The sequence below is a fragment of the Rhinopithecus bieti genome, unplaced genomic scaffold (assembly GCF_001698545.2).
Source record: "Rhinopithecus bieti isolate Rb0 unplaced genomic scaffold, ASM169854v2 scaffold_3764, whole genome shotgun sequence".
In the NCBI taxonomy this organism is placed as follows: domain Eukaryota; kingdom Metazoa; phylum Chordata; class Mammalia; order Primates; family Cercopithecidae; genus Rhinopithecus; species Rhinopithecus bieti.
Genome location: NW_016804367.1, coordinates 474269 through 495768, shown reverse-complemented (window position 1 = coordinate 495768; position 21500 = coordinate 474269). Strand labels below are relative to the sequence as shown.

General features: G+C 38.6%; 1 protein-coding gene across 1 annotated transcript in view; it reads right to left on the bottom strand.

Annotated features, from left to right (window-relative positions):
- AGBL4 (AGBL carboxypeptidase 4) overlaps positions 1 to 21500 on the bottom strand; it is a 736988-nt gene that overhangs the window by 344109 nt on the left and 371379 nt on the right. The window contains exon 3 of the mRNA XM_017867524.1: positions 15587 to 15626. Within this exon, the coding sequence (XP_017723013.1) occupies positions 15587 to 15626 (40 nt within the window). The remainder of the gene's footprint in view (positions 1 to 15586; positions 15627 to 21500) is intronic.

Below are 21500 nucleotides of genomic sequence, written 5' to 3'. Positions count from 1 at the left end.
ATCCACTTTATCTTATCTAATGCTCATGACAGCCCTATGACGTCAATATTATTACTGCTATTTTAGGGATGAAAGACTCGAAGCTCCGACAAATTAAGTGTTTGCCCCAAATCATATCAAGAGTAAATGGCAGATCTAAGATTTGAACCCTGTCCTAACTGATCTCAAAGTTTCCACTGTATTTTAGACCTTCTTTTTCTTTTCTTTCTTTTTGACATAGAGACTCTATTCTTTTGTCCCAGTAGTATTGAGTAAGCACCAGTAATGGCAGGTCAGTAAATCTTGCTAAGAGCAAATGCCCATATTCCTCTAGCCTGTCCTCATCAGAGTCTTTGATGATGTTTTGGACCAGAGCATGAAGGATGTGTACCACCCTCCATGACATGCCCATGGGTCCTAATCTCTAGGAACTCCTAATGTATGTACTTGGATCACACTTGCCTCTATTCAGTAGCAACCCCACACTCATTTGCCAAGTGTGTAAAGAACTGTGATAAAAGTTGGAAACTAGACATTGGGGCACATAACCTTCTTTCCTAAATTAGAGAATTGTACTTTTCTTAGTCCAGCAAATAGAAAATGTTTCTCACTTTCACTACCAACACAGATGCTCTTACAGTTTTAGGTCTATGTTAGGATAGGAAGGTGTAGATAGACAAATTTACCTATTTATTCATGGAAAAAAATGTAGCTAGATTATTCTTAATACCTTTCTCCAAAATCTCTGCCCATCTCAAAAAGCTAGGCTAGGCAATCTCCAAAAGCTATATCTTGGGTAAAAGAAAAGAATCCTTGGAGAAATGAGAAAAGATAAGTGGGTCAGAAGGAACCAAAGAAATAATACTGATAATCATAATCATCATTATCATTTAGGCACTGGCCTCCAGGATGCCCCTGAATGAATCTAACTTCCTACTATTCACATCCTTGTCTAGTTTCCTCCCAGGAGAATAGGGCTGACTTACATAACTAGCAGGATATTATAGAAATGACAAGCTATGGCTTCTCAGCCTAGATCATAATGAACATTTGAGCTTCTACTTTGCCCTCTTTTGGATTAGTCACTCTGAAGGAAGTCAATTGCCATGTTGTGACTCAAGCAGCCCCATAGAGAAGTCTATGTGGTGAAGAACTGAGGCCTCCTGCCAAAAGCCAGCACCAACCTACCATCCATAGGAATGAGTCATCTGGAAAGATGATCCTCCAGCCACACTCAGCCCTTCAAATAGCTACAGCCTTGGCTGACATCTTAACTATAACCTCATGAGAGACCCCAAGCCAAAACCATTCAGCTAAGCTGTTACCAGATTCTTGATCTACAAGAACTGTGTGAGATAACAAACATTTATTGATGTTTGAAAATGCTGAGGTTTAGGGTAATTTGTGATGCAGCAATGTAATCACAATAATAACTGCTTATTTAAAGTCTATGGGTCATGTACTTTACTACGCTAGCCACTTTACATACATCACATCTAATCTTCACAAAACTCTAAGAAGTATTATTAGCTTGCTCTTTTGTAAATGGTAAAATGGAAGTAAGGCACTGAAAACTTAATAGGCTTTCCTAAGGCCAAACTGAAAGTAGAAGAGATAGGATTTGAACACATAATGTATATATGTACTACAAATCAATTACAATGACAAAATTGATTGTTTTTTCCTTTATCCTTCAGATTCTCATGAGGTCTGTCTACCTCATGGCTGGGCTGGGTTGACTATAATTGTACTGCTTCACATCGGAGCACGTTACACTGGCCTACAAGAGATACTCTCTGATGTCCCCTAAGTGTAGAGATAGACTTATGCTGCTGCAGACCTTCAGCCTGTGGATTTAGACCTCCAGCCCTGAACCAATGAGAACCAGCATCCTTCCCGCTAAAATTATATGAGCTCTCATCTCCTTTCAATTTAGCTTTTGTGTCTTGAATTCAAACCTTTCAAACCTCATTGTGCAGAAGGCCTAGTGTTATCAACAGAGCTCCTGTTCTAGCCTCTAACATGCATTACATTTACATGTTAATAATAAAATCCTAGGGGATTTATTGTCATGATTACCTCACTTAATCTTTATTTCATCCCTATGAAATAGGTGCCACCATTCATATTTGATGAAAAACTAAGCCCCAAGGCAGTTTAAAGTCTTTCATAAGGACAGGGAGCCAAGTAGTGGCAGAATCAACATAGGAATCCAGGTCTGCCTGGTTCCAAATCTTTGACTCCATGATCTCGATTCACAGATAAGGCTGGCATCCTGCTCCATATCTGTTAATCATAGCTCCTAGTCTCTGTGGTCTGCTCTTCCCCAGGGCTTGCTGCTTGCTCTCAAGATCCTTGGTCACTGGTACGGGTCTGGCTTTCATCAGAAAAGCCCTCCTTAGGTCCAAGCTATTACATCCACCTATGATAAGTCCCTTCACTGCCCAGAGATTCTAGATGTGGAGCCTCTAGTAGGCTTAATCTTTTGGATAAAAGGGTGAAGCAGAACAGATCCATGTTTGTTCTGCTCTCAGGCTTTATAATTCATATACTTGGCTTAAAATAGCCACAGAGATAGTCACTGCAAAATTTCAATATTGCAAAATTTGGATCATTTCTGAGTAATGTCAGGCCCCAGTTTATCCTCCAATTTCAGGGGTGGTATTTATGAGCCACCTCTCAGCCAATCAGCACAACAGATTTACTTGGACACATATACTTGTTCAAAGATGGGTTCATTATGACTCAATCACAGAACGAGAAGCAATAAAATATTCTGCTAGGACTTCTGAGTGAGTCTCTTGTTTTTCCTAGGACTAGAATTTGGGAGAATGTAAAGTCTGCAGCTGCTATAGCCATCGCGAGACTACATGTGGCCTGAGAATGGTGTCAACACTGAGAAAGTTGAGTTAAGAGAAGGAGGAAAGCAGATTGGGTCCTTTGAGCCCTGTATCAAGATGCACAAGATGTCAGATTTATTTGTGGATTATTCATTTACATGAACCAATGAGTTCTCTATTTTTGCTTAAGCTAATTTAGGCTGGGACTGAAGAATCTTGCTTATATAGTCCCTGTGCCTTAATTTAATTTAGCTTTTGTGTCTTGAATTCAAGTTCCTCTATACCTGAGGCCTGCCTTCAGCCTAATAGTGAAGGTCTTACCAGTTCTTTCCTGACCTGATCTCCCTCATGATGATCAGCTATGGTGCCTTGCGATGCCCTACCTTCCCAGAACTCAGTCCATTCAACTGGATGTTCCAAAATGGGACCCCTGATCCCTTCCCATAAATCCCTTCACTGGAGCCCTGGAATAATGGCATCCTCCATAGATTTCTCAGGACAAATACCTTAGGAACATACTAATTAGTTTGTCTCTCAGAGACCACAAGCACAGGTATGCTTCTCCTTGCCTTTATGTATTTCTCAAATTCTGAAGCTTGTTTATTCAGATTTAATTAATCTTCCAAGTAATACCAACGTGTTGTTTTCTGTTGTTGACATGAGAGATGGAGTTTTTTGGGGGATGGAGGTGGTAGTATTAATTGGTACAACCTTCCTGGAAAATGAGTTGGTAATCAGGCCCAATAATTCCTTAAACATATTAATGGTCTTTGACTCCAAAATTCCATTTCTAAAATATCCAGCAAAAAACTAATATAAAAAAAGTTAAAAGTTTTTCTCACAAATAAATTTATGGTAGAGTTATTTATAAGGGCAAAACATCTGGAAACAACATAATGCACAACAATAGAACTTTTTTTTGCAAATAAGGCTACAGATACAAATTGGAACATACTAGAGACTTTAAGAATAAATATACTTTCAAATTGCTCACAAAATGCTCATAGATCTGGTAATTCCATCCTTAGTAATCTATTTTAGGATAATAAACCAAAATATAGACAAAAAACATATATGCAAAGATTGGGAAATTATTCATAAGGTAGAGAAACTAGAATCAAGTTAAATATCCAACATTACTGACATGGGAAAATATTTCTGCTGTAATATTAAGTGAAAAATCAGTATAAAATTTTATATTCTATATGATCTCAATTATGTAAAACAAAATTATACATGCATAGAAAAAAAGCAAAGAAGTAAATGTGTTAAAATATTAAGCAGTCATTGCTTCTGGGAGATAACTGATATTTTCATCATTATAAATTTTCTGTGTTTCTCTAAATTTGTACCATAAGTATCTGCAATTTTTTAATAGAGAAAGTGATGATAAAAAGATGGTAAGTGTGTAAACTACATAGCAACATGGAGATTGTTTATGAAATAATGTTAAGTGAAAAAAGATGTATATAAAACTTACTGTGATTGCAATTATGTAAATATGCTTCTGCATATAGACAAGAACTAAAAGGGAAAATGTATAAATAGAATTCGATTTTGTATTGTGCTAAGGCTGTGGGATTAGGAGTAATTTATTTTTCTTCTCTAAAGACGATTTTAAAGCTGTTTTGGTGATGTGTATGCAGTTTTTGAAACAGTCCCTCTGCTGCTAGACTACTACACTGCTAGACTGACTCTGCAGGTCTCATACAGCTCTGAAAATGGCCATAAGGCAGTATCTAGCTTGGCCTTTCTTGTTCCTTTAGTCTCAGAAGGGCTGAGTTCGAATCATAGGAGACTTTAATTAGAGACAAAGCCCAAAGTTGTCATGTACTGGCAAGCAGGATCAGTACACCACCATCTAAAATAGGTATTGCTTTAACAAGGTTAAGAGGGGATAAACAACTTTGCGAATATTTGCAGTAAGGAATAAATCTAGCTATGATTTTTTTCTGGAGGTTTCTATCATATTTTAGGAAATCAATTGTATCTTCAGAACACAGCCTCATTAGTGGAAAAAACCCAGTGACTATCATGTCCCTGACATTCTAGGCTTTCTTTATGCCTAGCAAAGTGGGTCAGCTTGAATTCTGTCTGGGGAAGAGGACTGAAAGGGATAATATCACAGATGAAGCTATATTTCTATGCAGCAGTGAAAAAGACAAAGGATTTAGAATCAGATCTAGATTTAAATCTTGATTCCATTATTTATTAATTGTGTTCATGTGGACAGTTCGTGTAATCTCACAGCAGCTTGTTTTGCTTCTCTGCAAAACAGGAAAGAAAACTGCCTTATGGTATAACAGGGAGATTTATGGGGAAAAAATATATAAAGGGCTTTACCTAGCTCTGACTCTGAGTAGACATTTCCTAAATGCTTTCCCTTTAGTTTGCAGCATCAAATATCTATAACAATTTGGCAAGATTGACAAGATAATTCCATGGAGAAAGAATAGTCTTCTCAACAAATAATTCTGTGAAAACTGGATAGCCACATACAAAAGAGTAAAGTTGGACTCCTACCTTACATAATATAAAAACATTAACTCAAAATGGATCAAATACCTAAATGTAAGAGATAAAGCTATACAATTCTTAGAAGAGAGCATAGATATGGGCAGGAGAATGGCGTGAACCCGCGAGGCGGAGCTTGCAGTGAGCCAAGATCGCACCACTGCACTGCAGCCTGGATGACAGAGCGACACTCTGTCTAAAAAAAAAAAAAAAAAGAGAGAGAGAGAAGAGGGCATAGGAGTACATTTTGAACCTTGAATTAAACAGTGGTTTCTTAGATATAATATAAAAAGCATGAACAACAAAAGGAAAAATGGATAAACTTCATCAAGATTAAACTTTTGCTTCAAAGAACAACAATAAAGAAGTGAAAGACCGCACGTAAAAAGGTGAGAAAATATTTACAAATCATACATCTGATAAAATAGTACCCAGAATATATATTCTGAAAACCTCTCAGATGCAATAAAAAGACAAATACAGTCCAATAAAAAATGGGTAAAGGCAAATAATTAGAATAGATATTTCTCCATAGAAGTAATACAAAGGGCCCATAAGCACATGTAAATACATTTGTTATCATTAGACATTTAAAAAATGCAAATTAAAGCCACAATGAGATACCACTTTATACCCTTTAGGATTTTTGTAGTAAAAAGATAGATAGTAACAAGTGTTGGAGAGGATGTGGAGAAACTGGAACTGTCCTCCACTGCTGATGGGAATATAAAAGGTGCAATGATTTTGTCAAGCAGTTTGGCAGTTTCTCAAAATCTTTATTGTAAAGTTTACCATATGATCAGCAATTCTATTCCTAGGTACATATCCAAGATAATTAAAAACATCTGCCCACACGAAAACGTTTATACAAAGGTTCATAGCAACCTATTTGTAAAATCCCCAAATGGAAACATCCCAAATGTCCAAAGACAGAAGAATGAAAAAATAAATTGTGGTGTATCTAATGTAATACTATTTGGCAGGAAAAAGGAATGAAGTCTGCTGATACATGCTACAACAGGGGTGAACCTTGAAAACACTGTGGTAAGTGAAAAAAGCCAGTCACAAAAGGCCATATATGGTATGATTTGATTTATATAAAATGTCCATAATCGGCAAATCCATAGAGACAGAAAGTTATAACAGTGGTTGCCAGGGGTTGGGGAAAGGAGAAATTGAGAGTGACTGCTAGTTGGTATGGAGTTTATGTTTGGGGTCATGACAATGTTCTGGAACTAGGTAGTGGTAGGTAATGGTTGCACAACTTTGTAAATATGCTGAAAACCACTAAATTATCACTTTAATAAGGATTTTATGGCATGTGAATTATATCTCAATAAAGCTGTTATTAAAAAAAGCTATGATCAGCGCTTTTAACTTGATGGGAATATGAAATCTTTCTAAAAGTATGATAAAGTATATTAGTCATTGCAAAATATTCATGTCATCCTCATTGCAGCACACTTCCCTGTGGGAAGATTGCACATATCTACCCATTTGAATGTATGGTCATATGACCATACATTCAAATCCTTGCTTGGATCAAGGAAATTTTGGCAGAAGTGACCCCTTCTAAGAGTTTTTAAGGGGAGAGGCATGGCTCCCCATTCCTCCCTTTTCCCTCTGTCACAATGACTAACATGGCAAATGCTAGTGCCTCCCCACAATCCAACCTATTCTCCCAGCTTATTATTTCTGGATGTGTTGAATAACTTCCAATTGGTGACACCTGCAAATCTATCCTGAAGGTTTTCTCTGACCATTGGAATCTGGTCATTGCATACACTGAGCAGATCAGAAGTGTCAGGGAATTAACACCTCCACCCTCTCTCCTGCTCCTTTGTCCCTGAGAAGTATAACTATGTAGCTTATTTTCCACACTGGTTCCATGGGCTCTCCGGTGGGATTAAGTCCCAGTTGCCCTCTGTGGTAGCTTGCTTGATAATGAATCTTTCTTGGCTTTCTTTCTTTTCCTGTCTCACTTTCTCACTCCCCTACCAATGTCTCTGGGATCACCTCCAATTTGTACTAAAGTCTTTGTCTAAAGGTCTGCTTCTTAGTGAACCCCAACTAAGATACCCAGTGATATTACAAATAGAGGATGCCTGGTTGGTCTGGCTGCTAGAACACAAAAGATACAAAGCATAGCTGGCTGCAATCCACAAAGGACATGTACCAAAAGTGAAAAATAAGCCTTTGCTTTGTAAGCTTTTGCAATTTGATATAATTGTTACTTCAGTGTCACAATTAGTGAATGACGTATACCTCTCCTCGGTAATTCTTAGTCTAGGGATTTTTTCTAAAGAAATAGTTAGAAATATAGACCAAAATCTTTATATAGGAATGCTCACCATGGTGTTATTTGCAATTAAATAATTGGAGTCAACAACAATAATAATATACAACAATAGGGGAATTAAAATATAATAGAATGCTTTTAGCCATATAAGATTCCCTCTTAGAGAATATTAAATAATACTGGAAGATGCTCACATTATATTCAAATAAAAATAGTTTATATGGTATCATTCAAATTTCATTTTAAAAATTATATCTACAGCTGTGTATACATGGGCAAAAAATAGGTCTCTCTCCTCAGTCTGGTGGTAAGGAGTTTACTTGGACAGGAAAATAATACAGTACTTCCTGATATTGCCTCTCTTCTACTGAAGAGGTTATAGAAAAATCAACTTTCTAAAAAGTAAAGAAGAACCTATAGTTGAACTCCTGGGTCAAATGACTAAATAAGTTCATGTTTCAATAAGCCCATTTATTCCCATCAAATAGTAATATTCAACAATATGTGAAAAAAGAAATGGAACTATATTGTTGGGCTCGACTGTGGGAGACATCTCCACAAAGCTCAAATGTACAGAAATGCAAAAGGGTAAGTGGTTCTGGGGCTACTGGCTAGCTGAAATCTGAATGTAGAAGAAGGCAGTAGCAGTCGGATGTTTGTCTCCTATGGGATAAGGGAGATTAAAAGTACACTATAGAAGATGGGAATCAGAGATAAGCTTCTGCTTAGAGCAACGACATTGGGTGGGGCTCTCCAGTCATGAAAGGAGCCTAGAAAAAAAGGCTTCTGCATAACTTTTGGGAGATAGCTCTCATGCATTGTAGGTATAGAGAGGCGAGACTCAGGAACCAGACACAATGGTTCTGTTAACTTTTTGTATTGAATCTGCAATATACTCAATATTCCCCAGGTCCTATACTGAAGATGTGGGTAGAGGCAACTGCAAAAACCATCACATAGGGAGATGTGAACACAGTGGGAGTTAGAGGGGTGAGAAAAGAGAAAACCAGAAAATTTTCTTCTCAAACTGATCTTACAAATTAAAATTTCAAAACACATGAAGAAATCGAATGCTAAAAATGATATTAAACAAAATCAACAATTGGAACTTGAATTTCCTCCAGATGAAACTTATTTTATGGAACAAAGATTTTAAAATAAGCATATTGAGGATGTTCAAAGAAACAAATGAAGACATTAAAACTGAACAAGAAATTATGAAACAGAACAGGCAGAAATAAAACAAGAACAGGTGGATATGAATAAAATTAGAAATCTTGGAAATGAAAAAACATAGTCATTGAAATATTGAAAGAGACAGAAAAAAATCTAGACTAGACATTGTCAAAAGTGAATTTATAAATGCAAGTTACTTACAGTGCAGTAAGACAAAAACAACAAAAGTTATGAAAAATCAATTGAGAACCATGGAGGCTGCTTAATGGGATCTAGCATTTGTCCAGTAGAAATTGTTGAAGAGAGTCAAAGGAATAAAGGATAAAAGCAGTATTTGAAGAGTTAATTTGCCAATAATTTCCCTAAATTAAAGAAAGACATAGAATCTTAGGTGAAAAGTATACTCAGAGTATCAAGCAGGATAAATAAAAATAAATTCACACCTAGACCCAACAAAGTGAAAAGGCAAAACATTCAGATTAAAAAATGATATTGAAACCTACCCAAGAAAAAATAGGTTACCAAAACAATCATATGATGGCAGACTTCTCATCAGCAACTATGGATGCCAGAAGACAATGAAAAAATTGGCATACTTCTCCACTGTGAATTTTACTGCTGTTGCATCCTCTATATGGGAATGCAAGAAAGGCTTTCCCAGGGACTTTCCAGACCTTACAGCATAATGCAACAACTATCATCTATAAGTCTTGGTACTCATGAATATTTTCAACTCCAAATAGATCAGTTTCATTCTGACACCCAATGACTATGCCTCCTTTCAGCAGGGAATAGCCAGAATGAATATGGTGACAACCAAATCCCATCAAAATGAAATGGAACTTGGCAGTGGAGAATTGATTTTAACAGTGCACCCCCATTTTTCTAAGAGATAATTTATTTTTCTCTCTCTGTCTCTTCTTTTCTCATTCTCCTGGTTTCCTACTTCCTACTTAGCCCTGTAGAAATGCAAATATAATCTTTTACCGCCCCTTCACCAGACACTCTCTACAGGGAAAATTTATCTAACTATGTGCCTAGAAGCTCCAACAAGGAACTCCTTCCCACCAGGAGACTGCCTTGAGAGATCACAGTTGATTCATAATCCAAAATCCCACTACAAAACTCTCTCCCACCTGGGGAGTTTTCACCCTACTGCTGCCCATGAAGGCACCAGCAGTCACAGCTCAACTGCTCGGTAGATAAGGCACCAGAGCTAGCACATGGACCTCCCCAACCTGCCTACTTCCTCCCCTGCAAGCCATTCTCCTTTAAAAGTGCTACTTCTTCCCCTAAGATAGTTTTGGGACTAAAAGTCACTTTTTATTTTTATTTTTTTGAGACAGAGTCTCGCTTTGTCACCCAGGTTGGAGTGCAGTGGCGTGATCTCTGCTCACTGCAAGCTCCACCTCCCGGGTTCACGCCTTTCTCCTGCCTCAGCCTCTGGAGTAGATGGGACTACAGGCATCCACCACCATGCTCGCTAATTTTTTGTATTTTTGGTAGAGACGGTGCTTCACCGTGTTAGCCAGGATGGTCTCTATCTCCTGACCTCATGATCCACCGCCTTGGTCTCCCAAAGTGCTGAGATTACAGGTGTGAGCCACCACGCCCGGCCTAAAAGTCACTTTCTTTATACCAGATTTCATTTTTGTTAATTGGACTCTGCAAGTGGCAAGTGACTGAACCTGCATTTTGGTTACATCACTACACATATATGTATCCCCCCAAAATGTACTGCTGTTTTGCATGTTTTTAAACTTATATAAATGGTATTATACTCCAAACAAAGAAAAAATCCCTAAAGTTCAAAGGAACATCCTCCTCAAACTCAAATTTATACCCAGCCAAGTTATCATTCCAGACAGAAGCCAAAACAAGAATATATACAGATTAAGAGGGTTACCATGGACTCTCACTAAAATAGCTATTAAAGGATGCACTTTGGTAAGGTAACATAGGAAAGGCTTGATATACAATAAACAAAAAAATGCAAAAATTCATAAACAATGTAGGAAAAGTCAATGAGCTAATAATAATAACACATTGTTTTCTTTTGCAAAAGTTTAACTTAGTCTAAACAAGAATAACTAGAAGGTGACAGTGTTGAATAGGTGGTGAAAGCATGTAAGGCCCTTTATGTGGCTGAAAGAATGCTAGAAAGTCAGAATAACCATAGACTTTGTTGTAAGAATATGTATAGTTAAGTACATATCCACATATAACCAGTTAAGGTTAGAAATAAAATAGATAGCATCCAAATCCACAGAGAATGCAATAAAAAAAGGTAACATATAAAAATGTTTAAAAGGCAGAAAAGAAATAAAGTGAATGATAAACAGAAAACACAAATATGGTGGTAGAAATATGTCTAAATATATTAGTTATTATAATAAATGAAAATAGATTAAATTCACCTGTCACAATATAAGGATTATTATACTGTATTTAAAAAATTTAATTGTTGCTTTCAAAAGATAAGCATGAAAGGCAAAGGATATTGCCTCATAAATTATTAAGACCAAATGAAAATTAGAATTTATTATAAATGAGACAGTGTTGAGTCAATGTAGAATTAAGTGTGGTAGGCCAATACAATAGTATTGAGAAGAAAATAGATTTTGTACATAGTAAAATTGATAGATGACAGATGTGTAATTGCTAATGGGTAGAAAAAGGATTGACTAGTGATTTATGGTTCTGAGACAATGGATTATCCATATACACAAAAAAATAAATTCTTATTTCATACACAAAGATCAGTCCTAAATGAGATAAGTAAAGACCCAAATGTGATGCAAAACTTGAGAAATTTTAGAAGTAAATACAGGAGAATATGATCTTTAGATAGGGAGGATTTCTTAAATAAGTCACAACAGTAAAGCTTATAAAACAAGGGATCGATAAATTGAACTACATTGAAATTTTTTAGAACCTCCCATACATCAAAATACATCATGGAAAAATTTTAAAAACGCAAGCCATAGTCTGGGAGAAGATGTTTGCAATGCATATAAGTGACACAGTATTGATATTCAGAACAATAAACTCCTAAAAATCAATAAAAAGAGAAAACCCAATAGAATACAGATAAAGGATATGAAAAGTCAATTCTCAGAAGAAACCAAAGTGGACAATAAAGATACAAAAAGATGCTCTATCTCATTAGTAATTTGGGAAACGTATATTGTAATAGCAATGAGATATCATTTCATGTTCATCATGACAACTGGCAAAATTTGTAAGTCTGACAATTTTAAGTGTTAAGGCTGCAGGGGAATGAAAATTTTCACATTCTGCTACTGGAAGAGTAAATATATTCAATTACTTTGGAAAACAATTGATCATTATGTAGTTAATTTGAAGATGCATATAATTAATAAATCGCTTTCCCTAGAGAAATTCTCATACTCATACATAAAGAGACATGCACAAAATTGCTCTAAGCAGCATTGTTTGCAATCACAAGCAGCTATAAATAACCTAAATTCTGATCAATAAAATGGATAAATTGTAATTCAATCATATATGGAATATCACACAGCAATTAAAATAAATGAGGCAGAGTTATGTGTATCACTATAAATGAATCTCTACAATCTAATCATGAGTAGGGAAAAAGTCATAGAATGACATTGATAGTGAGATACCATAGGAATTTGTAAAGTAATGCCAGTTATATTTTTTGATACACAGATAAGGAAAAACATTGAATTCATGACAGTGATTACCTGTAGGGTGAAGGGACAAAGATGTACTAGGAAGGAGTATAGAATAGCCTCAATCACATTTACAATTTTTTTCCAAAAACAGGTGACTCTGGCATATAAGGCACATGTTGATATGACAAAGCCAAGGGGTTGGCACGTGGGCAACAAATGGCTGTTCATTATGTCTCTACTCTTTTCTGCATATCAGTGTGGCGAAAGGATCCTAGAACTAGAAAGTACCCATTTGACCCCCAGTTTTATCCCAAACCTACTGGGGATATACACCAAAGGATTATAAGCTCATGCTGCTATAAAGACACATGCCACGTAATGTTCATTGCGACACTATTCAGCAATAGCAAAGACTTGGAAGCGCAGCACCAAAATGTCCAATCAGTGACAAACGCGACACATGGATTAAGAAACATTGGCAAACATATACACCATGGAATACTATGTAGCATGAAAAAAGGATGAGTTCCGTGTCCTTTGTGTGAGGGGACATGGATGGCAAGCTGGAAACCATCATTCATTCAGCAGAACTATCACAAGAACAGAAAACCAAATACCACAATGTTCTCACTTGCGCGACCGGTGGCAGTCTTGAACAATGAAGATCACTTGGACACAGGAAGGGGAAATCTCACACAACTGGGCCCTATTGTGGGGAGGGGGGAAAGGGTTGGGCGGCACAGCAAAATTAGGATATACGTAATGTAAAGGTGATGAGTTAATTTGGGTGCAGCAGCAAACAATGGCACATGTAATACATGTATTGAGAACGAAACCTGCATGGTTTGTGCGTGCACATGTACCCTAGAACTTAAAGTATAATTAAAAAAAAAAAAAAGAAACTATTCACAATAAACAAAATAAGCCTTTAAAGAAAGTATCAAGCAGATTAAGGCATTCAAATTCCTGATCAGCATTTCAGAAGGCTCCTAATCTATGACTGGCAGCATCACACTGCAGTTCTGTTGAAGATGGTCTGGGGAGGAGTTCAGACAAGCCAGTACCTCCTATTGGCAGCCTGAAAGAGGTAGCAAGCTGACTCCTAGCTGCTGCAGCTCCTGGTGAGATGTAGAATGGGGGTGAATTTGATAGCACAAGATAGTGAATGAAAGTCCTTTTGAAATGGAATAGAGTCATCCAGATAATAGCATGATCCAATGGTGCTTCCTAAACTTTCCAAGTCATGGCACACATGGATAATATTTGTCTGACACATCTGAGTGGAAGCTACCACCTAGGGGCTTCAGTTGCCCTAGGTGCTACCTGTGTCCCTGAGAGCTGAGTGAATTGATATCTCACAATATCACACAAGTATAGCCCATCTGCAATACACCAGTGTGCCACAACACGCCTTTTGGGATGCCCTGGCCCTGAATGTATTCTTTTCTCCTCTAAGAGGAGGGATAATAATGAACCACTCAAAACTCTGGCAGTGCTGATTTTTTTTTCCAGTCCCAAAGCTGTCTAAACGGAGTGTACTAAAGAGACACAACTACTTTGCTTGAATTTGTGAAGTAGTAATTTGGAGCAGAAAGAGGTTGTACAAAAGAAATGCACTTAACATAGCCTGAAGGTTTCCCTCTAAAGCAACTGAAGACAGATCAAGAACTCTCTCCAATTCACACTTAGGTATCGTATCAGGGTGTGACCCGATGAAACTGAGATGTGGAAGCAGGCAATATGGACAGTGTATTGTGGAGTAGAACAGGACACAATTAAAAGCAATTAAACTGTATCGGACGTAGATAATCCCTCACCACCACCTTAGGAGGAACTGGTAGGTCATACAAGTGAGCCACTGTAGTCATGTCAGCCCATGATTTGGAATTTCTATATATGTTAATCATATATATGTTAAATGTAGATCATTCTATGGAGTAGAGTAAACTTTTTTCGAACTAGTTCTATCTTTTTTCTTCTGAAGTCTCAAGCTCAAAGAGTTCTATCAGGTATAGAACTATAGTAAGGTCACCTTACAGGTGCAGTCCCTTTTCTATACCCTAGTTATGTAGACAAGATAATTGTTAGGATAGTGACTGCAGAGGGCAATATCTCAGTCTCTTTGAAAGTGAGGCACTGGCCCATGGATACAGTATGGTAGGCTTACTGGAAGGAAGGGCTGACATAGTTCAGCCATGCTGGTTACTAACATATTGAAACATATCCACATTTATTAGTAATTAGCCATCCCCTGAGACCCACAAACCTGCCGTATGACCACAGTGCCACACTAGCTCCTCCTCCGGGACCCCATCTCCCCACAGTCCAGTAACCAAAGTATTAATGCCTAGCATAGCAGATGGCTGTTAAATATTTTGAATATCACCCATGGATGAAGATAACCACCACATCAACTCTCAAATGCTCACTAACCCTGCTGGCACCATCATCCCCATGACCGTAAGAGAGAACAGCATCTCTTTTTGTCCAATTTTGCCTTAAGTTTCCAAAGCAGAGTAAAATACCTCTCTGAAAGAACAAAATTGCTCAGCCTCTCCTAGGCCAGATATCAGCTATAGAGGGGAAAAAAGACCTTTTAATCCCATGGTCATGGTCACAGTTTTTTGGGGGGACCTGACCTTCCCTTAAAAGTGAGAGACAAAAGTCATCTTGACTCTCTACACAGCCAACCAAACCTGCTCACTTTCCCAGACTGGCCCAATCTTATCAGCCATCCTCCCTTCATTCCATGGCACCTTCCAAGCAGATTCTCCATTCCACATGATTCTAAAACTTATTTCTCAGACCAGGACACTTCCTTGACACCTGAGTCCAGTGAGTGATTTGGAGAGAACTTCACCCTAGAATATGCAGCAACATCCAGAGTATCAGTCCTGCCATCCATAGTGAAGAGGAGGCAACACAGAGCTGGCAGGGAGAAAATAAACCCCCTGTGGAGCAGAGGGTGGGGAGGAGAAGAATTGTTTATGGCACAAGGGTTCTGCTGTTCATTCAGGAAGTCAAAAGAGAAGGGCAGGAATTGCATTTGGATAGGCAACAAGGCATCATTCAGGCAATGAGGGGAAAGCCAAGGCAGAAGAGCCACACCTACTCACCAGGGCTGGTTATCGTCAGGAGGTCAAGCTGTCGTTGTTGCTGCAAAAGAAAACACACTATGAGGGCACTGATTTGAGCCAGAGCCAAAATTGTGCTTAGCAGGTCAGGGCAGACATGCAAAGAGGATGTTTGGACATACTGCAGGGTAAATCATACTGAATGTGGTACTCACTTCCAATTCTGCAGAGAGGGTTTGTACCCTAGAGACAAAGGGGGATGAATGGGTTTTTTGTTTGTCTTTGGAAGCATAGGTGGTTAGAGCTTAGAGGTCTCTCAGTCAAATTATAGCATACTTATGGAAAATGAGGCCCTGAGCAGAATGTGGCTCACCTAGAGCCACAGAGAAGGTCCCTTTCCAGTTTCCCAGTCACGGGCTCATTCTTCTGTACCAGATAGCTTTAGATTTCCCTTTCCTCATACTGGCTGCACTGGTTGAGTGTCTGATATATTGGCAATGCTCTCTGCCTTGAGTGCCTGTGGTACTGCCACTCTCTAGATACTTCTATTTAACCAAGATATTTCTGGATTGGTTTCATTCTTAAGTCTGCTCATAATAGTATAACAATTAGTGATGACCAACCATTAGCGATGACCAACCATTCCTTTTCTAACTGAATCCTTATCCTTTCTTCTACCACACAATATTCACACATAATAATATTTGTCTAGCACACTAGGCTATAGAGATGAGGCAGCTTATGTTTGGAAGCAACTGGCCTTGGTTACCCCAAGGGCTGAGGTTACCCCAAGGCCTGTTCCATATCACAGCACAGCTACTGTCCTAGACTGGATGCCATGAAAACTTGAGGGTAGAGAAGTGGGTACAGGAGGCTGCAGTTGGCGAAGTGGTGAGCAGCCCTCTCAAAGACTTGAGTCAGCGTTCCTTTAGTCCCAGTCCTCCTGCTGACCTCTTTCTCTTTCCTACACTTGATTTTTTTGTAAATAATACTGGAAATCTCTGTTTCTGTTTTCTTAAAAGGGGTCCAAACAAATTCCATTTTGAGAGTCATTGCTCTAGGTTACAAATTGCAGGAGCTTTCAATCGTCCGGTATTTTGTGCAGCAAAGGCCTTGCCATATTTTACCTCCCCTGCATTTCCCTCTTTATCTTGCCTCTATCCAAGAATGGCTTCCTGAAATTCTGCTTAAGCAGAAAGAGGAAGGCAGAAACGTTTTTAAAGTACTAACTGTAGATCAGGCACAGTACTAAGTACTTTGATGTATCATTTTTTTTTTTTTTCATACTCTTGGCAATTGTACAGGAGAGGACATGATATTTAGAGGGGAGAAACTGTTTGTCCAAGACATCTTCACTAAATGGCAGGGTCAGGATTAAAATTTAGTCAGTTCTGATTCTGGCTCTAAAGTCCAAAATACGGCAATGCATACAAATCATCTAGCATGATGCCTGGTACTTAGAAGGTTCTCAATAAAAAGATCTATGTAGAATTGATGTTGTTGTTATTACAGAACATCTGGTCCTTGGTTTATTTAAGATGCCTCTTACTTTTTCATGAATTTTACTTATTTAAAGCTCAGAGATTTGACCTGCCACGAGGGGACTCCCTCCTCAATGTCCCCACCAGGTATGAACTGCTTCTGTTTCATCTTCTTTCTTGGTAGAGAACCGACCACTTTTTTTTTTGGTTAGATAGCTCTACTTTGAGCAAGGTCGAAAGCTGCTTCCTGATGACGCAATCACTGTTTCTAGCTACTTCAGCCCATGACAATAGTTTGGAGAGCTGAAGATCTGTACTGTCTTCTCTCCAGTCTAAATATTCCCAGGTCCTTTGTCCTTTACTCATAAGACCTGGTCTCAAATCTCCCTCTCCTCAGAGTCACCCTCCTTCTTCACTAACTTTTATCTGTTTCAGTCAAAATCTCTGTAAGATTTCTCCATCCCTTGCTTCAGTGACTTCTCATGTACGTAAAAGGAGCTCCAGATCCCTCTGGTGCCTTCTCAATCACACAGACCTGTCTTCCTACCAACTCATAACTCATTCCAGTTGACATTTTCAAGCAAACAATGTGACTCTAAGATGTCACTAATCTACACAGTAAGAACATATCCTAGCACTGATATTAAACACCCACGCATGCATGCGGGCTAGAAGGAACGCTGGAGCCAGAACTTCTTCCTTCCCTAACACGAAACCAGGCCAGTGGGACATCTGGCTTAAGCTGCCTTTGACAAGGTCAACCTATGTGGCTTGGCACTTTCTTCATACATAAGGGAAGAATCCATCGTGTCCTTTTTACATACACTTGACTTTGTGATGATCACAGTTGGTGAAGATGGCCTATTTGTCTGAAATGTATTTTTTTCTAATTAAGAAGTATTGCTAAATGGCAACTCTATGCCTAGGATTCTTTAAAGAAAAAGGGGAAGAAAACCTGACAGAGTCAGACAGGCCTGGGCTTATGTCCTGACTTTCCGTCTCTGGCCTCCAACTTTGCAACTCTAAAATGAGCACGTGAGACTGAAATGCCATCAGTGACAGGGAGCCAAATGCAACCAGGTAGTGGGCTTACAGGCTCCCTCTTCTGGTGCAGAACTCCCTGAGAACCTGTAGCCAGCACACTGGGGACTCAAAGGACATAGTTAGAATTTAAAAGGGACCACATTTTCAACTATCCTCTCACATTGCAATTTTCTATGCATGTATCGATCTTCTTCACTAGATGAGGAGCATCTTAAGGGCCTACAACATTCCATTATTAATCTTAGTAAAATCAGTACATGTCACAGAGTACCCCTCAGTAAGTATTTGCTGAACTCAACTGAACTAGTCCCCAAATCCACAGACATTATCCTTTCAAACCTCCATGCCTTTGCTTATGCTATCATTTGTCTACCATTTTGAAATCTTCCTGAAGATCTCTTCACTTCTCAAGACTTCCATGAAGTCTTCTTTGAACACCACCTCCCAAACCTAACCACCTTATCTCCCTTCCTCAGAGCAGAATCTCACACTTTGTTCTTCCAATGCATCTTGCAAAGCCTATCTCACTAGCATCCTCAAGGAGGATGCTAGTGAGAAAGAGAAGGAAGACAGTATCATGTACTGTCTTCATTGTCTTTGCCATGTACTGTCTTTCTCACCAGGAGAAAGTATCATGTACTGTCTTCATTGTTTGTCTTTCTCACTGATCCTACTTGAGGACAGTGCTATGTCATTTCACCTGTGTGCCCCCAGTTCCCTGAACAAAGGTCTGGAAGGAATGTTTGATGTCATCTAGCTCAAATAAATGTTTCATCTATGCTGTTACTCCTCTGCAGTAACCCAGTTGATTAGGAATTAATCAGCATGGAGAGTAAACATGCTCTTTCTTTTCCAAGACTTTTCCCCTGCTACATCTTTGGGGTTTCTTGCCTTTAAGATTTTGCTCCTGCCATTTCTGTAGCCAGGAATACTGTCAATCCATCTCTTCTGGGAGGGTTTCCCTTCTTTACTCTTGCCCAGAGGATTACTCTCTTTCCGGACGCCTACAGCTCCTACTGTTGGTACCACCTCTGTGGTGATAAATTAACACTAACCTGGTGATAAGCCCCTTTAACCTACAGATCACTGACATATGTGTGCACCACCTAGTGGCACAAGCAGATATGCGTAGGCTGTTTTAACCTCTAGCTCTTAAAATAGAATTACAAAATCTGCATGTTCTATATGCAAACGAAAACAAAAGTGCATGTTCCAGAATGACTCTGCAACAATTTTTAGCTAAGAAACTGGAATATTTAAATAATTCCCTCAAAGTCATTCAAAATAAAAGGACTGAAATGACAGTGAAAAATTTCCTTACTAGTCTAGCAGGCACAATCATTTGAGATTGCCAATGAAAACTGTGTGGCATTTGTAAAAATAGAGCACATGGTTTATAGAATTTCACCAATAATGCACAATCAGTTATATACCGACAGGGGTACGTTGGACATAAAGAATTACCAAATTATTATAATTGGTTGCCAACTGAGAGAGATAAGAGCCTTTAATATGGATTGTAGGATAGGGAGGAAATGAAGCCAGTAAGGTCGGTGGCAGATTTAATAGGCAGGCAGGGCCTGATGACTCTTGAACCACTTGTTGACCAAAAGCTACAGTCTAAGGAAGGCAGAGCCTTCACATGTGTAGTAGTGGTTGTGTGTGTGTGTTTGTATGTGTGTGTGTGTGTGTTTGGGGTCAGGGTGAGGACATTCATCTCAGACAAAAGAATTCCACATTTGGATGGAGGGGAATGTATCCAAGTGTGCCTGTGTGGGATTCTACGGACTGCTGAAGGAATGTGGGTATGCCAGTGTTGGGTCAATCAGCAGTAGATGTATGGACTCCTGGCTGTGTATGACCCCTGCATCCAGCCTTCCCTCATAAACATGGTACCCCATGGACATTCAGAAATTCAAAAGTTTCTTTGCTTAACCATTTTGTGGTGAATGCTGAGTATGACCTCATAAGGACAATGGAGGGTGGGGATTCTAAGGTCAACAGGAGTAACCTCTAAATTGGGTATCCAGGGATTGCCAGAGTATCTATAGTGGATGCTTAAGGAATTGTCTACCAGCACCCTTGCTCCAGGAGTTATCCATTATTCCCCCATGCATCGAGTGAATGCTGTTATATTAGTACCATGTCACCCCACCTCTAGTCACAGTGGACTTCTTCAAAGGTGGAAGTCCTAAAAGCTGGGCTAATTAGACACCTTACCCAAGAACTTTGGACCTTTTCTGGATTCAATTATTCTTCTGAAAATTACAGTTGTCCTAATTTAAGAACCTATCTTTACAATTTTCATAATTATGAAAATCACACATGCTGATTTTTGTCATTTTCCAAATTTCCAGAAAATTCAGAGTAAAAGTAGAAAAATTACTTTGAGTCAACTGCAAGCAAGAACTGGGAATATTTCCAGAAAATTCAGAGTAAAAGTGAAAAGTAATGAAATCCTACCACTGAAAGAGAATCATAGTTAATATTTTGGTGTATTTTCTTATCATCTTTCTCACTATGTATATACATTTAATGATATTGTGTTTATATATAATAAATGAAGTACAATTCTAATCTTGTGCAACATTATGTTCATATAATTTTTCATCCCAGGCTGCATCTTTAATTTGAAGTAGGAGAGTGTAAGTCACATATATTTATGGTCATAGCTAATACATTTGATCTTACAACTGTGATTTTGTTTCTAATCTTTTTCTTTTCAGGGAAGGTAGCATTAATCAACAAGATACAAACAGGATAAACACTTGCTTATTTTGTCACAAGGAGCCAGTTTGAAAAGCCCAGCTACTGCAGCCTACCAATACAGATAAAGGCTTCTGAATCTGGGAGACTCTTCAGGCAATATTCAACTTAGAAGATACTCTTATTTTTTCATATCTGAAGCCCCTATGACTGCAGTTACAGAGAGCATTAAAAAACAAAAAACAAACAACAACAACAACAAAACACAAAGCATTCTGAAGAGTGCTCAATTCAAAATCAGACAGACAAAGGTGAATTCTGATTCTATAACCTCTGAGCTCTGTTATCCTAGGCAAGTTACTTAAGCTGCTGGCAATGAGGTACTCAGCCATAAAAAGAGTGTACACCAACCTCCAGGGGCCTAACAGGAAGGAGAAGCAAAGAGAAAAAGGAAGAATCACTCTAAACTGGGGAGCAACAGGCAGAATGGGGGAATGCACTGGTTGAATACTAGGATTTCTGAGTGCTGGCTACAGCTCTGTGTCACCTCAGGCTGAGCCTTTGGGCTTCTCACTATCTGGTACCTAGCCCTTTAAGACTCTTAAAGATCTCCCAGCTCTAGTCTTCTCTCCTCCAGGTCATCCTCCACACTGCAGCTGGAGTGAGCTTTCTAGAATGCACATCTTAAAACTCATCAGGAGTCCTATAAGACAAAGTCTTAGCCT